Below are 16248 nucleotides of genomic sequence, written 5' to 3' on the forward strand. Positions count from 1 at the left end.
TCCAGAGGTAATTAAGATTCCATGTTCTATTTTTAAAGGGAATGCAATTATCCACTGTAAAACAACTGATTAACACAGTGAGGATCTGTTGAATTTAAAAACAAAACAAAAGGCACCACATAAAAAGAAGTGTTTCTAAATTTGAGATTTGTTTTTTATTATCATTTATTGCACTAAGGAACAGCAGGGCAGTTTCACAATCTCACTTTCTGCTTGGAAAAGTCTGTAGTATTTACTACTCTTAAACCCAAAAGTGTTTTCATCATTGGACTTGATAAACGTTGGAGGTTTGTCCATTTGTTAATTAGACCGCACAGACATTAAAAGAAAAACAAAAAACCACATTTAAATTAATTCCTTCATGGACAATTCAGCTTCTCCCACCACAGTGACACAGGCTGGAGATTAAAGCAGGGTTAATGTTTGGAGAAGATACAGAAGGCTCTGGACCATGCACATACAGGGGGAAGATTAACCAGATAATAGTAATTAAAAAAAAAACCAATATAGAACTATTTTTGCATTTGTGTCCATGAATAAATGTCCTAAGACCAATGTCACCTATGGGCAATACATAGAGCATTGCAGTAGTTCCCAAGCACTTGGAGCTAGGGCTGATTTAGAGTAAAGAGTGGGATACACAAGTCCAAGTGAGCCACTACAAAGCCCATCCTACAGGAAATCCCTAGAGTACTAAGGCTAGTAGTAACCAATACCTACTCAAAGGTTATGGCTGTTCCTTGTGGAGTGCAAAGTCAAAACTTTTCAAACCCCAGTCATCTTTATATTAATTTACACATAATTCATTAATTTCAGCATCCCAGTAAAATATAAGAAAACAGTCTTTCCACAAGTATAAAATGTGGAAATATTTTAAAAATAGGGGAGTCATTGTTTTCTAACTCAATTGTGAACATCAGGTTCCGGATTTAATCTTGGCCAGAGGTTCTTGTTGTAAAGAATCGATGTTTTTTTGTTGCTTTTGCATGCACATAACTGGAACAAAGCTTGCTGAATGTCTTCTTAAGAGCTCACCAGAACATAAATCATGCTGCAAAAGAAAATACAAATATTAAGATGCATCATTTTGATTAGTGTTACACGTTCCATTATAACAGTGTATATTATAAGGAATAGGTCCATGTGTGATACATGGATTGTGACTGAAGATCTGACACAACTCTTCTACTTTTGAATTCAACAAAATCACATTTATATCAAAAACTGTCCTCTGAAAACAATGTTTCAGTTTCTTAATTAAAATACTCTGGGACTTATTATATTATGCTTAACAGAAGAAAAGTTTGGAGCTTTTCAGTCTACAGTCATGGAACAGAGATTCAAAATAGTAATTCTGACCAAATTAGGATCTGTGTTTTAAAGCAGAATCAGCAGTGAATGTGGATTCATTTTCAGGCAAGTTGGCACTGGAGCTGATCATACAGATTCCCAGCATGTTTTGAGTTGGAAGGACCTTATAGATCGTCTCATTCCGACCCCTGCAATGGGAGACCTTTGGCTAGGCCAGGTTGCTCCAAGTCCCCTCCAACTTGGCCTGGAACATTTCTAGGGCTGGGGCAGTCACAGCTTCTCTGGGCACCCTGTGCCATGGCCTCCCCACCCTCACAAGGAACAATTCCTTCCCAATATACCATCTAACTCTGGCAGTGGGAAGCCATTCCCATGTGTCCTATCACTAGAAACACTTGCCCAAGTCCCTGTCCAGCCCTCACAGGCTCCTTTCCAGCACAGGAAGGAACATATTCCTATGAACAGTATTTCTCTCTGCACTGAGCCAAAACTTCAGACTGAAGAGGAAAACTTACCCATATAGGTAGTAAAAAAAAGATAGAAGGTAAAATGCTAATTTGCACCATCCTTCCTTCTGGCAATAGGCTAAAATATCTGCATTCATGATGGTCGTAGGATCGTAGAGCCCCGGGCCGCTCATCACGGGTCTGCTCATGTACCTGCAACGAGGCACAGGCAGGTGTGGGGTGACAGCCACAGGAAATGTGGGTCCTGCCCCCACCCACCAGGGAATACCACAACTGAGACAAAGAGTAACACCCTTTACAGAGAAGCAATTCAATTCCCACATCTCACAGAATGGGAGAGGAGAATGGAATTGCCACTTCCACTGGCATTCCACACTGGGAATTCTCAGTGCAACTCTGATATGTCAGCGACTTTAACACATGCAACTCAATTCTGGCACAGCACAAGAGAATAAAAAATAAAAACATCTGAGAAAGTCAGGGGATGGTTCTTATCTTACAGCCATGACCCTAAACTTTCCCAGAAAGCATCTGGGTTTTCCCAAGACACAGACCACTGGACAGGAAGACAGCAACAGGAGAATGAGTAACAATTCACTGAGCATAACAGACTTGCCAAAATTACCTCCAAATATGATAAGCCAACAAGGGCATATTGAGACCCAGTGTGAGCCACTCTGCTGCACAGAGAAACATGACACAGAAGAATGCATGGATGAGATACTCTGGAAGTACAAGCTGGAAAAGAAAAATGTGAGTTAGAAGTTTCGATTACACAGAGCAAAACATGGCATTTCAGCTACTTTGGAGGCACACAATTGCTTAAAAATATTATTTAAAACCAACACTAACAAGACTGTGGAACGTGAAAGCAGCAACCAGCACTATGTGCCTTGCTGTTTTCACATGATTTTCATAAACCAAGGAGAAAAATTTGTAAGATTTAATGGTCAGATCAGTATTTTTTATTGCTTCTATTGAATTAACAGATTCCACACTTTATGTGTGACACTCAGAAGAGGTCACTGAGATATTTCTGCTCATGCAACAGAGAAATATCAGTAGGAAACATGCTCTGCAGAATGGTTTACAGGCAAAAAGATGTTTGTGTTTTCCTGTTTTACAGCTTTGTTTTGGTCTTCACAGATCCAGAACTTTTCAAAGTCGAATTATTCCCAAAATGTAACACCTCAGGCAGAGCTTTACCCAACCAAACCAGCAGTGACATGGTGGCACACACAGGTCTGCACAGAGCAGCTACTCTGCACAGACCATTTGGGGGGAATCGGGGCAGTTCTCCCTCACAGGTTCCCACTGTGCATGCTTTACAGCATCATGCTTCCAGCAGAAGCCCACAGAGCTCAGTACCAGGTACTATGGAGTCACAGGAAGCATGGAATGCTGCATAGATTAGTGTCGTTAATAGGTACAACATGGAGAGGGGTACAGAGAGTAAACACATGCAAAGAGCTGCAAAATTTCACATCCAACACAGGAGTTAAGTTTTATACAAGTCACCTCAAAGTGTTGCTATTTACTGCTTTATTACCAGGTTCAGAAGGAATCACACAAATCAGACTGGTTTGGGTTGGGAGAGACCTTAAAGCCAATCCAGTTCCACCATCCCAGGCTGCTCCAAGCCCCATCCAACCTGGCCTTGGACACTTCCAGGGATCCAGGGGCAGCCACAGCTTCTCTGGGCACCCTGTGCCAGGGCTTCACCACTCTCATTATGAAGAATTCTCTCCCAGTATCCCACCTATCCCTCCTCTCTGACAGTGGGAAGCCATTCCCTGTGTCCTGTCCCTCCATCCCCAGCCCCTCTCCGGCTCTCCTGGAGCCCCTTTAGACCTTGGTAAGGGCTCTTAGGTCTACCTGGAACCTTCTCTCCAGGTGAACACCCCCAGCTCTCCCAGCCTGGCTCCAGAGAAGAAGCAGCAGATCTGTAAAGCTTCTGCCTTCTCAACTCAGGCCCAGTAAAACTTCTCATGGAAAACATCCCATTTTTACCCAGAAGTTTAAATTGTCTACGTGTGTGTGCATGTATATACACAACACATTCTGTCCTCTTTTTATGCTATAGGATTAACATCGGATGGTATTACACCAAGGTTTCAGTGGTTTCTAACCTTTTTCTTCTTTTAAAACCCCAAAATATCTTCCAAGAAATCTAAAAGCTACCAACAAATATGCTCATCCATCTACTTTGCTACAGCATCCTAATTCTCTAAGTGAAGAATATCAAACAAAGCAAACTTGCATCAACACCACCAAAATTCAGCTGTTGTACACAAAATGTTTCAAGTAAATATTTTCATCCAGATCCCTCTTTGCATACTTACCATTCACACATGGCAATTATTTACAGCAGAACAACAACCACCCAATCAAACACAGGATGTATTTGGCAGCCTGCTCAGACAGATTCACCATGCCTGAGAAATCTGTATTTATTTACCTACACATCTCAAAATATGTTTTCCTTTTCTCTTGTTTATTAAACCCTACTCCCACACCAGAATACCTGCCTCTTTCCAATCTCCCCCACTTGATCCTCCCTGCCTGTTCTAAAGAAAAATGAATTACATCAGATCCTACCATATTTATCACAGAAGTGAGGGAGGATGGATCTGGTTGCTGAGAAAAGACACGACTATAACAGGAGCAGGGAAGAGAAGGAATCAGCAGTGTACTAAGGAGTTACTATTTTAGGCTAATCTTCCCACTGAGATGCCTCAATTCCTACCAGGATCTTTGGTTCTTTGTACAGGAGAACAACACGCCCATGTGTTTGTCCAGCCTCATGTACCAGATCCCCTCAAGAGCCTGGGGACAGATCTGCTTCCACAGGAGCAGCAAATATGAAGCTATTTCAGACTTTCAGTTCGCCAAGCTGCCATGTAAAGGACACTCCATGCACGTGGGGCAGCAGAAGGTTAATATTTGGTCAAACATGCACATTTTTACACTACAAAGGTTGCAGTAAGGTCATAATGCATCAATGTAATGAGAGTTGGCCTCTCCCACACTGCAGCAGAGATGACTGGAACAGACCAAGCAAGGGAAACTGTTAGATGCACAGCTCTCCTAGCAGCAAACCTCCTCTCCTCCTCCCCTCCTCACACTGAAATAGTCACTTTAATTTGTGTGCTGTACATATAACACATTCTTCCCTCCCCACAATTACAGTAAATTTATTTTTTGTTGCATATTTTACTTAAAACACACTAAAGCTACAGTTCAGGCCACACTGCTGTGCTGCCCTTGGATCCTCCCTCAGCCTGGGCACACACAAAGGAAAAGCCATAAGAAATGCACAAGATGCTGCAGGATCCTCTGTGTTCTTTAACAAGCCTCCCTGATGCTGCTGGCCCATAAGAGATGCAGGCAAACAGTTTGCCTCAAATTCTTTTCCTAAGCCAAGGAGGGTCAGAGTTGCATCCAAGAGAGGACACTGGGACACACCCCTGATCCTGGAACACAGAACACAGAAGTGAGGAGAGCAACTATCATCTTCTACTCACCTAAATCCTCAAAAAAAAAGATCAGAATTGACTTGGTCAATGCTTAACTCTCCCCTCCCCAAGTATTCTCCTCTAATCTGAATTCAGTAAATCTGGCTTGAAGGACACAATTTATTTATGCCTGAAGTTATTTTCTGACACCTAAAAGGCATGTAACAGTTTTCCCCACATTGCTGGGTAAGCAAGCAGAATTGGTTTCGCACAAAATATGGAAATCCATGAGGTTGTTATAAACCCCAATGAACAAATAACAAGCAGATGAACAGGCAGACTAAACAAAACAGCTAAATAGTATTACGAATGTTCCTAACAAAATGAAAGGGAAGTTCAAAAACATGAAACTGAAAAGCAGTACACACCTTTAATGCAATTTTGACTCTTTTAATCTTTTTGACCTTTTCAACTGTCTTTGTGCCGAAAATGTGGAAAGCAGATTGAAAGAATGTTAGTATGACAGCTGACAAGATCACCATCAGATTAATAACAGTCAGAATATTCAGCTTGAAAGTAAAGAATTAGACAAAGAATTTCCCTAGAACTTCTACCAACAGCGAGGGCTTTTCAACCCAGATGCAATTCTACTGCCCAGGCTGATTGCATCAAGATAACACCAAAAATAAGCACTTTACACATATTTATTTAGCAAAACAAGATGTTTACTGTGCTACTTACAGGATTGAGTGTATTACACTGGTCTATGGGGTTCTTGTAATCAGTCTTCAGTTCATCAAATGCTATAATCTAGAGGGGGAAAAAATGAGGGAGTTTTAATTCCTCAGGAGCAATTGTGTATTTTATCCATTAAAAGGAGCATTTTGGCACAGAACTGCTACCTTTGCTCTCAGTTAAATTTCACCTAAGCTCTTCCTACATCAACTCACAGGTAAGACAGATGTGGAAGAGGTTTTACAAATACAAAAGCAGTTGTTTTATCAGATAAATGCCATCAAAAGCCTCTGACTGTTCTCCAATTTTTTATCTTCCCAGCCGCCATGAATTTCCTACATCCCCCTTCATCAGTTTTCAACCCTGCTCACTGTGCAGACCCTAAACCTCACCCAGAACACTCTTGGTGGCTAGCAGGAACCTGGCATGGCATTCCTTAATCCAGAAGAAGCAAGAGCAAGCTTAAAAACCGAAAGATATTTTTCCTCATTGTCAAAGTAAATGCTGAGCCCACAAACATCCCAGAATTACAGAACTGTAAGGACTGGGAAGAGACCTCTGGATGCCATCTAGTCCAACTTCCCTGCCAAAGGAGGATCACATAGAGCAGATTATGCCTCCAAAAGGTGCATCCATTAAAAAAAAAAAAAAAAAAAAAAAAAAAAAAAAAAAAAAAAAAGAAAAAAAAGTGTACACCAGTCTTTTTCTTGACATGAAAATATAAAAATAAAGACAAAGATGCATCTTAAGTACAAAAGGCACAAGGCACTTGTACACAACAAATGTCCTGCCAAGCATCACATCCTCCCTCAGAACATCTCATCTCAAGCAGTGTCACGTTGGCTGCTCTCCCTGTGCCACGCTCGAGGAGCAAAGCACAGAATCATGGAATGGTTTCGGCTGGAAAGGATCTCAAATATTATCCAATTCCACCCCCTGCCCTGGGCAGGGACACCTTCCACTATCCCAGGCTGCTCCAAGCCCCATCCAGCCTGGCCTTGGACACTTCCAGGGATCCAGGGGCAGCCACAGCTTCTCTGGGCACCGTGTGCCAGGGCTTCACCACCTTCACAAAGAATTCCTTCCTAATATTTCATCTAACCCTGCCTTCTGCCAGCGGGAAGCTACTGCCCCTTGTCCTACCACTCCATGCCCGTATAAAAACCCATTTTATCCGCAGAGGCCGATTCCCGCTCCGAGGGCGGTTCCGGATGCGGTTCCCCCGCTCCCTCGGCGGCGGTCCGTGGACGCCCTGAGGGCTCTCCGGGGCCGTTCCCCGGGCAGTCCCCCCTCCACGGTGCCAGTACTCACATGCCAGATGGCGAAGAAGATGAGGGCGGCCGTGAGCAGCAGCGCCAACATGTAGCAGAAGGCGGCGAACGTGAAGGCCATGGCGGCGGGGCCGCGCGGGGGCTGCCGGGCGCCTCAGCAGCCGCCGCGCAGCCGCCATGGCCGCGCCCGCAGCGCCCCCTGCCGGCCCGCCCGCCGCCGCCATTGCGACGGGGGGTGTGAGGGGATGGAACAAAAAAAACCTCTCGACTTTTTCACCTTAAAGCGTGGGAGGAGAGAGTGCGATCGCGCTTTACGGAGCGCCGTGTGAGACGGGGTTGGCGTAGAATCGTGGAATCACAGAGTCACAGGGTCACTGAGTTTGGAAAAGACATCCAAGATCATCGACTCCAACCTGAGACTGTCACCACCCTCTCAATAGACCAGAGCACTGACTGTCATTTCCAGTCATTCCTTGAACACCTCGAGGGATGGGAACTCCAGAACCCCTGGGCAGCCTTTTCCCAATAAGTGACTACCCTTTCTATGGGCAAATTTTCCCTAATATCCAATCCAAACCTCCCCTGAGGCATTATGATGCCATTTCTCCTTGTCCTGTCCCTGTTCCCTGGGAGCAGAGCCTGATCCTCACCAGCTGTCCCCTCCTGTCAGGGAGTTGTGCAGAGCCAAAAGGTCCCCCCTGAGCCTCCTTTTCTCCAGGCTCAGCCCCTTTCCCAGCTCCCTCAGCCTCTCCCGGTGCTCCAGACCCTTCCCCAGCTCCGTTCCCTGCCCTGAACATGCTCCAGCCCCTCAATGCTGGGCTTCCTGAATTGAAAAGCCCAGCACAGCACTTGGTGGCCTCACCAGTGCCCAGCACAGAGGGACGATCAGTGCTCTGGTCCTGCTGCCACACTATTGCTGACACAGGCCAAGGGTCACTGGCCTCTTGCCCACCTGGGCAAACCTGGGCTCATGTCCAGCCGCTGTCAAGCAGCACTCTCAGGTCCTTTCCTACTTTCTAGAATCTCTGACCCAGCCTGGAACACTCCATTTGGTTGTTGTGACCCAAGTGCAGGACCTGACACGTGGTCTTACTCAGCCTCAGACTATCCATCTCAGCCTATCAATCCAGCCTGTCCAGGACCTCCTACAGGGCCTTCCTGCCCTCCAGCACATTCATATTCCCACACAACTTGGCATTGTCCGCAAATTTGTTAATACTACACTCAATCTCCTCAGCCATATCATCAATAAAGAAATTAAACATGACTGGGCCCAACACTAATCCCTGGGGGACACCACCAGTGTGCAGCACCATTCCCCACCACTCTTTGGGCCCAGCCATCCAGCCAGTTATTAGCCCAGCCTAGGGTAAACCTGCCCAAGCCATTGACTGCCAGCTTTTTCAGGAGTTTGTGTTGAAAGGGAACTTAAAAATCATTGATTTTCAACCCAGTGCCATGGGCAGGTAGATCTTCCACTACACCACTCCAACCAGGCCTTCAATACTTCCAGGGATAGGGCAGCCACAGCTTTTTCTGTGCAACTCATGCCAGAGCCTCACCACCCTCAAAGGGAAGAATTTCTTCCTTAGTACCTCATCTTAAATCTTCCTTCTTTTAGTTTACATCCGTTCCCCCGTGTCCTATCCCTACCTGACCATGTAAGATTCCCTGCTCAGCACAATCTACATCTGGAGAAAAGGGAGATGGAAAATTTAGGAAGAAATGCTGGAAAAGGCTGTGCTGTGTGAACCCTGGGGAAGGAAAGGCTGGTTATACAATCCCAAATCAATACAGCTTGGAGCTTGCCCAAAGGAAACAGCAAGATGAGAAAACAGTTGAAGGAGAAGATCACCCCACTGTCCTTTCAAAAGGTTATGTAAAAGTTGTTTCAGTTTAAGCAGTGACACCTTGCAGTAAAAGGCAAGCTGGGGTGACATTGCTGCAATCATTTCCTCCAGAGCAGAGTGAGGGATAATTTCCATAAAACCAACAGCTGCCAAACCAAATAATATTTTCCGGTGTTATCTGCTGGAAAGCTTTATACACAATTAATGGAGTGTCACAATGAGAGATGAGCAGAAACTTTATTTCCTTTACCAAAATACAGGAAAAACTCTAGCAAATGAGCTGTCTTTAGGATATCAGCTGTTGCAAAGATAAAGTTGATGTTCCAGTATAAAATCACTCATCTCATCCACAAACTACTCCAAATAAAACAGCTGTGGTGTCATGACGGCCCACAAAACTTCTATGTGAAACCCAGAAAACAAATTTTAAAATAAACTTCAGTGAAGGTAAGCCCTGAACAACCTGTTCTAGTGGAAGGTGTCCCTGCCTAGGGCAGAGGGTTGGAACAAGATGGAGTTTGAGGACTCTTCTAACCCAAACCAGTCTATGATTCTGTGACTCGGAGATTAATAAGAAGGTAAGACAACACAAGGCCAGGAGAGTGTGGAGTGGGTACTGCAGCCCAGGCAGCTGCTCTGAGCCATTTCCAACTCTCTCCCAGGAGCTTTCCCATTGCCTTGCAAGTAAGATAGACAAGAAGACCTCTAGGCAGGAAGAACATCAGTAAGGGCAGAGCCTGCTGTGGTTTCCTTCCAGCTCAGGGTGACAGGATGGGTTAGGAAGAGAGGCCCTGACTGACAGTCCATCACAGCCACCCTCCAACCATTCCTCATCCCTTGCTCCTCAAGAGCCAGAAACAACAATTTCTGCAATCCTTCTGCAACAACATAGCTTTCTTCATATCACTTGATGCTTCTTTAGCCTTATTTATTAGCAAATTGTTTATTTCTTATTTGGAGTACCCTTGAGCTGCACAGGCACACTTATTCCCACAGACATTGGATTGGACTGTGCTGGAAAACTTGATGTCCAGCATTCAAACTCCCTGGGTCAGGCTTTTCCAAAGCCATCCAGGAGGCCAGTTTGCCTAAGAAGAGCTGTGGGAGGTAACAGATACGGAGAAACAGAGGATGTGTGCAGAGATCCTGTTGTATCTTAGGGCTAGGGAATGCTGGTTTTCCACTGCAGTTTGATCCATTCAATGTAAATACTTCTGTATTTGATGATTTCTTATACATAAAAATGCTGTACAACAGGGATGTGCAGTATCAGAAGTAAAAAGGTGTGTCAGCCACATACTTGCATTTGCAATTAATCTTGCTTCTGCCTCAAGGAATGCAGTGTTTTATTCCCTCGGGTGATGGCATACCATTAAACTGCAATTATCCTGTCAGGAGAAGCAGAAGGGAGCTGTAATCTTGCACAAAGATTTCTGCACTGAAGGATTTCTTGTATCATAGATTTTTTTGTTTAAGATAACACAAAAGGAAATGAAAAACAAATTCTGTAGAAAAGGGTCTAATCAATTCTCATTTCACATCCATTTGGTATCTCAAATCAAACAATTACTATCTTCTCTGATTAAACTTTGTAAACAATGTCAGGAAGCCACAAAGGAGCTCTGGAGATGGCCCACAGATCTTAATGCACTTTCCCGTTAGTCTGGACATACTGAGTTTAATCCTGATTGGAATCCCCAGGGAAAATGTCAATGTCTGTTCACTTCATCTCAAATCCCTCTCTCTTGTACTTGTCCTTTTCAGAAAATAGCCATATAATCAGTCATAATTCAGTGTGTTACAGGCTGTTCATGAGGAAGATTTTGGCAGAGAACTGTGAGGAAAGATTATGGAGCAATTTCTCGGAATTATGCACAGGATAACCACATCCTTCAACATTAAAAATTGTCATTTCAGTTATAGATATCAAGGAGAAATCTAATACTATTGAACTTGGTAATAAAAATCCCGCTGACTTTAATAGACTTGGCTGACTGAGTTTTCAGAAGAGGAAAATCTGAATATTTATCTACAATCTAATTTAATTTATCTACCTGTGAGAGAGGTGAGGCCCTGGCATAGAGGATCCCTGGAAGTGTTCCAGGCCGGTTGGACAGGGCTTGGAACAGCCTGGGATAGTGGAAGGTGTCCCTGCCCATGGCAGGGGGTAGAATGAGATGAGCTTTAAGGTCCCTTCCAACCCAAACCATTCTGGGATTCTGTGAATTTAGCAGAGACTCTCAGAGTGTTTCTAATGGAGTCCAGCCAAGGTCACCTTCCTGCACACCTGTAAATACACATCATGAGCAACCAGACCGCAAAACTTCTCACCCACTTACCCCGTTTACCCACTAACAGACATTGGTTCAGTCTTTGATCAGCAGGATAAACAGATCCCACTTGCAAGTGCCCCAACTCCCACGCTGGAAAATACCTTTCTTATTGCACTGATTAACTCACCTCCAAAATCCCTGCTTAGTCTCTCCCATTTAGTAGTGATCACACAAACAAATTAACATTATAAATTCCACTGCACATGAAAGCCAGTCTTGAGAGAAACAATCACATTTAAAACCCAATTTCAGAACACCAGTGCTGCCAGGCATCTCACCACGACTCATTACAGAATCCACCCGTGGCCTCAATCCCTCCAACATTCACAGTCAGATGGCAACAGTTTTCATTTAATAGGATAAATACTGAAAACTCAACCTGTCCTCATAATAACAGGGTTTGTTTTTCTCATACTGGGTAGAGCTCCTGTTAATGGCTTTCCACACAATTCAGAGCATGATGAAGGAAGAATTGTATTTAAAAAAATAATTATAATGCATTTCAGGATTTGGCTGCTCATCAACAAAGAGGGGCATTTTCCAAAACATTTTGCATTAGCCTAGCTGTAGCAGTGGTGACTCCAAAAATGTCACCCTTAGTCCTTAGCTCTTAGAATCCCAGAATGGCTTGGGTTGGAAGGAAGGAACCTTAAAATCGTCCAGTTCCAGCCCCTGCCATGGGCAGAGAGACCCTCCACTAGACCAGGTTGCTCCAAGCTTCATGCAGCCTGGCCTAGAACACTTCCAGGGATTAACATCCTTATTGTTTCTGCCCAAAAGCAGGCAAGATACACAGAACTTCAGCTTTGTATCAAAAAAAATAAGCTGTGGAGGCATCTGACTTTGGTCTTCCTGTTCTCTTGCAGACATCCCTTGTGGCCTTTAATATGGCATCTTCAGGCCCAGTGTGTATTTACACACTTAAATCACACTAAATAGGATTTCAAAAGCCTCCATCCACATCCAAATTCCTTCACAAATCTTGCTTTTGATCTCTCCAGCTACATCCATATTATCAGATCAGCTCAAAGCTGTACCAGTGCTAGAAATCCACCTCACTAGTTGTTCTTGATAATTTAAGTCCAGCTCTGCTCTGGCTGTATCTGCAGCAGTTCTCCCACCAGTAACCTCAGGCACGGGGAGCTGGGTGGAGTGGCTGACTCACACTCCACATCCACAGGCCGCGTGGATGAGGGCACAGAGCCAGTACCTCCAAGATTTTTGGACTAAACCACAGGAATGAGGCAGCAACACTAAAGATGCAGAAGTTCTCTGTAGATGAGAACAGCTTTGTTCACCTCCCAGACAGGGAAAGGGGGCTTGTATTAAACTGTACTTACAGATCCTGGAATGGGGCCATCCAAGGAAAGAACAGCTGTTGAGGGGATGCTTCTGTTTTTCTATTCTCCCAGTAATACAGCTATACAATTTGTTTTGTACTCCTGAACCAAACAATTGCACATTCACAGTTGGAGGTAGGGTATAAATATTGTCTCTGGCTGATCCCTTGATCCCACTGTCCTCCCTGAATTAATCACATTCACAGATCAATCCAGGATTTGTTGCTGGCAGAGCAGATGGCCAGGCACACTGCAGTTGTGAGCAAGGCAGACACATTCTCCTTCCAATTATCCAGCAGCATTTTCCAACACTGGATATTTAAAATTAGACATTATTTTAAAGAAATGCTAGATCTCTTGTTCCTTCTTCAGCCTCACAGGGACAATAACCCCTGATTTTTGCTCTGCTTCCATTCTCTAAGGCTCAGTGAAAGTACAAGATAGCTGGTGCCCCTTTCAACTGATTTTCTGCCCCATTTTCTTCTGCTGTCTTCCCATTTTCCACAGAAATGAGGTGACAACACCAGCTGCTGCTTGACACAGGGATTTCAAGGGTGCATTATATTAATTGCTGAGCCAAGGGCTCCAGGAAAGGGAAGAGAGCCCATTCATAAGGCTCATGGCATGGAACAGCAGAAATAGGGGTGACAGTGTGCGCCTTTCAAACAGCCCGAACAGGACTTCCCCGTCACAGAAGTAAATTTGCCGTGAAAGACAGACGTGCTGTTTTCCCAGTGTTTACATCTGTTCTGCATTCAGAGTCCCTCTGGATGATAATTGCTCCTGTCTCCCCTCTGTCCCCTGCTGAGGAGCTGGGAGAGCTGTCAGGGGAGTTTCAGCCCAGCTCCATCACATTCTGTAGGAGACACCTCATGTTGCTCCAGAGGTGAACAGGGTTAACCCAAAGCGTGTTTGCAGTGCCTGAAGGAATGAAACACGACAGGACAGTCCAGTGGAGACAATGCCCCCGTGGTGGGACACAATGGGCCACTCTGATTAACCACATCTATGCAATGCATCAAAATCATCCCCTTCACTTCATGGCTAGAGAAAAGACAAGGAGTTGGACAGAGCGTGGTGAGGCTGCACAGGATGCTGCACATACACACTGCATTGGACAGCCTGTTATCCACGCAGGATCATGGCATCTTAACAGCACCCAAAGGAGCAGCAGACGTGGAAAAAAGCCTGCAAGAGCTGGGAAGGGAACGGTGCCCAAGTTTACACTGATGTGAACTTAGAATCATGGAATCCCAGAATGGTTTGGGTTTGGAAGGGACCTTAAAGATCATCTGGTTCCAATGCTCCTGCTATAGGCAGGGACACCTTTCACTGTCACAGGTTGTTCCAAGTCCTGTCCAATCTGGCCTTAAACACCTTCAGGGATGGGAAATACACAGCTTCTCTGGATAATCTGTGCCACTGCCTCACCACCCTCACTTTTTTCCTAAAGTCAAACCTTTTTTTCAGATATTCAATCTAAACCTACTCTTTCAGTTTGAAGCCATTCCCCCTTGTCCTGGTACTCCAGGCCCCTGTAAATATTCTCTTTCCATCTTTCTTTTAGGGTCCTTTCAGGTGCTGGAAGCCTTCTCTTCTCCAGGCTGAATAATCCCAATTCTCTCTATCTTTCCTTACAGCAGAGATGTCCTATCCCTCTGATCAACTTGGTGGCCTCTGTGGACTCACTGTAACAGGCTGATGACATGCCAGCAGTGTCCTAACCACCACCAGAGAATATTTACTGTTTGGTATTTCACCCTTTGCTGCTTCTCACAAAATGAAAATTGAGTGTTAATAGAAAACTTGAAGTATGCAATTGCTCAGCCTTATGCTCAACATTTCAATATAGAAACCTGTCAGATACAAATGTGTATTAATTGGAAAAGTCAAAAGCTAAAGCCAGGGGTCCTTGTACTTCAGAACTGTATTTATTAACACAATGCTGGAATTGACATTTCCTGTGCCAGAACACAGCACAAACCAAACCAGTGTCCTCCCTTACTCTGCAGCCCAGAGAGAGTAATGCCAGTTCTCCGTGATGTTGATCCCAGATACGTATTTGGAGAACTACAACTCTTTTTCACTGCTGTACTGTAGGAACTTATACACCTACATATTTGGCAGTTCAAGACTGCTGTTCAAGACCACAGGGCTGCCTCTCAGAACCCAGAAAAATTCTCTCTTCCCCAGCAGTTATCATTTCAACTGTGTGCCAAGAGCAGCCTCAAGGCCAGCTCAGCACACAGGACCAATTCCCTAGACTCAGTTCCCTTCTGGAGGAGGTGTGAACAAATGACATCATCTCCACAGCTCTCCCTCTGCTGCCAGAGAGAAGCAGTTACCTGCCCTAAGGGAAGCCCCTGCAGAGAATGTAACCAAACTGGAGTTACACACGTAGAAGCCAAATCTCCAGCATTTATAAACTACTCTGTGCGGGCTTTCCCACAGGAAGCTGAGCTTAATTTCTTTAGACCTTGTAGTACATCACCAAAACTGCAGCTGACACAACTGTGCCAACTAACAAGTGCAGGGGATGATTCACCTGCCACATCTTCAGTTTTGCTCCAAGGGGTGAGACCAACCTTAAATCCTCACTCCTGCCATACAGGTGTGCAGCTGAACAAATTCCAGCCATTCTCACATCCACAGAGCACCTCATGTCCTTCCCATTGCCCCACCAGCCCTCCCTCTCAAGGTTGCTCAGTATCTGTTCTGCCTCTCAGTGGCATCGTATCAGAATCTCACCCACCTGTGCTTGGCTTTCTATCCTCGCCTACACCTAAACAGGAAACTGCAGGAAATTCACCTGTGAGGAGCTTGGGGGAGCCAGCTTGTATTCCAGTCAATCCCACAACCTGTAGAACAGTAGGCACAGGCCTACTCACACTGTCACACTCAAGACAGTGACTGCCCCAGCTTCCATCCCTGGAAGTGTCCAAGGCCAGGTTAGATGGGGCTTGGAGCAGCCTGCGATAGTGGAAGGTGTCCCTGCCATGGCAGGAGTGGAATTGGATAGTATTTAAGGTCCCTTCCAACCCAAACCATCCTATGATTCCTCTTTCAGCTCCTCCAGAACAAACTACAGCTCTCCTCCGTATTATTCCCAGACACCCTGCCAAGCCACAGGATCTCATTAGCAAACTCCCAGCCCTAGGCAAGCTGTCTCTTCACACACCTGGAAGGGAAAGCACCAGCTGTGAGATGCTCAGGCTGCAGGTACACTGCTGGCTTGTCTGGCTGTGCAGAGGTTTCCCATTTTGTTTCCTACTCCCTCTTTTGCTTTGATGTTAATCACCACTCAATTGACCTTTTCATCATAACTATTATAATCCAGTGACCTTTCCTGAATGGAAGCAGCTGTCCTTCACTTCACATCCCTGGATCTCTTGGCAATTCTCTTTATTTTCCTGTTGCTTTTACTGCCTGTGATGTGGCAGTACCAATAAACTATTGCCCATTTCCTAGTGAAGCACGCTCAGTGGC

At 44.9% G+C, this 16248-nt stretch overlaps 1 protein-coding gene across 1 annotated transcript; it reads right to left on the reverse strand.

Annotated features, from left to right (window-relative positions):
- Positions 1-130: 130 nt before the first annotated feature.
- On the reverse strand, positions 131-7399 carry CNIH1 (cornichon family member 1). The gene is made up of 5 exons (XM_066321535.1): positions 7280-7399; positions 5975-6043; positions 2404-2516; positions 1827-1970; positions 131-1051 (listed from the first exon to the last, which is right to left on the reverse strand). The coding sequence occupies exons 1-5, from the start codon at positions 7358-7360 to the stop codon at positions 1024-1026; spliced, it is 435 nt and encodes a 144-aa protein (XP_066177632.1). The 5' UTR covers positions 7361-7399; the 3' UTR covers positions 131-1023.
- Between the last annotated feature and the right edge of the window lie 8849 nt (positions 7400-16248).

Source organism: Sylvia atricapilla, chromosome 6, assembly GCF_009819655.1.
Source record: "Sylvia atricapilla isolate bSylAtr1 chromosome 6, bSylAtr1.pri, whole genome shotgun sequence".
NCBI classification, from domain to species: Eukaryota; Metazoa; Chordata; class Aves; order Passeriformes; family Sylviidae; genus Sylvia; species Sylvia atricapilla.

Excerpts from the sequence above, each read along its gene's own strand:
- CNIH1 (XM_066321535.1), bottom strand. The coding sequence starts at position 7,360 with ATGGCCTTCACGTTCGCCGCCTTCTGCTACATGTTGGCGCTGCTGCTC. Across the intron at positions 6,044-7,279 it reads TCTTCTTCGCCATCTGGCAT|ATTATAGCATTTGATGAACT; the intron begins GTGAGTACTGGC and ends TTCCCCCTCTAG. Across the intron at positions 1,052-1,826 it reads TTTTTTTACTACCTATATGG|CATGATTTATGTTCTGGTGA; the intron begins GTAAGTTTTCCT and ends TTTCTTTTGCAG.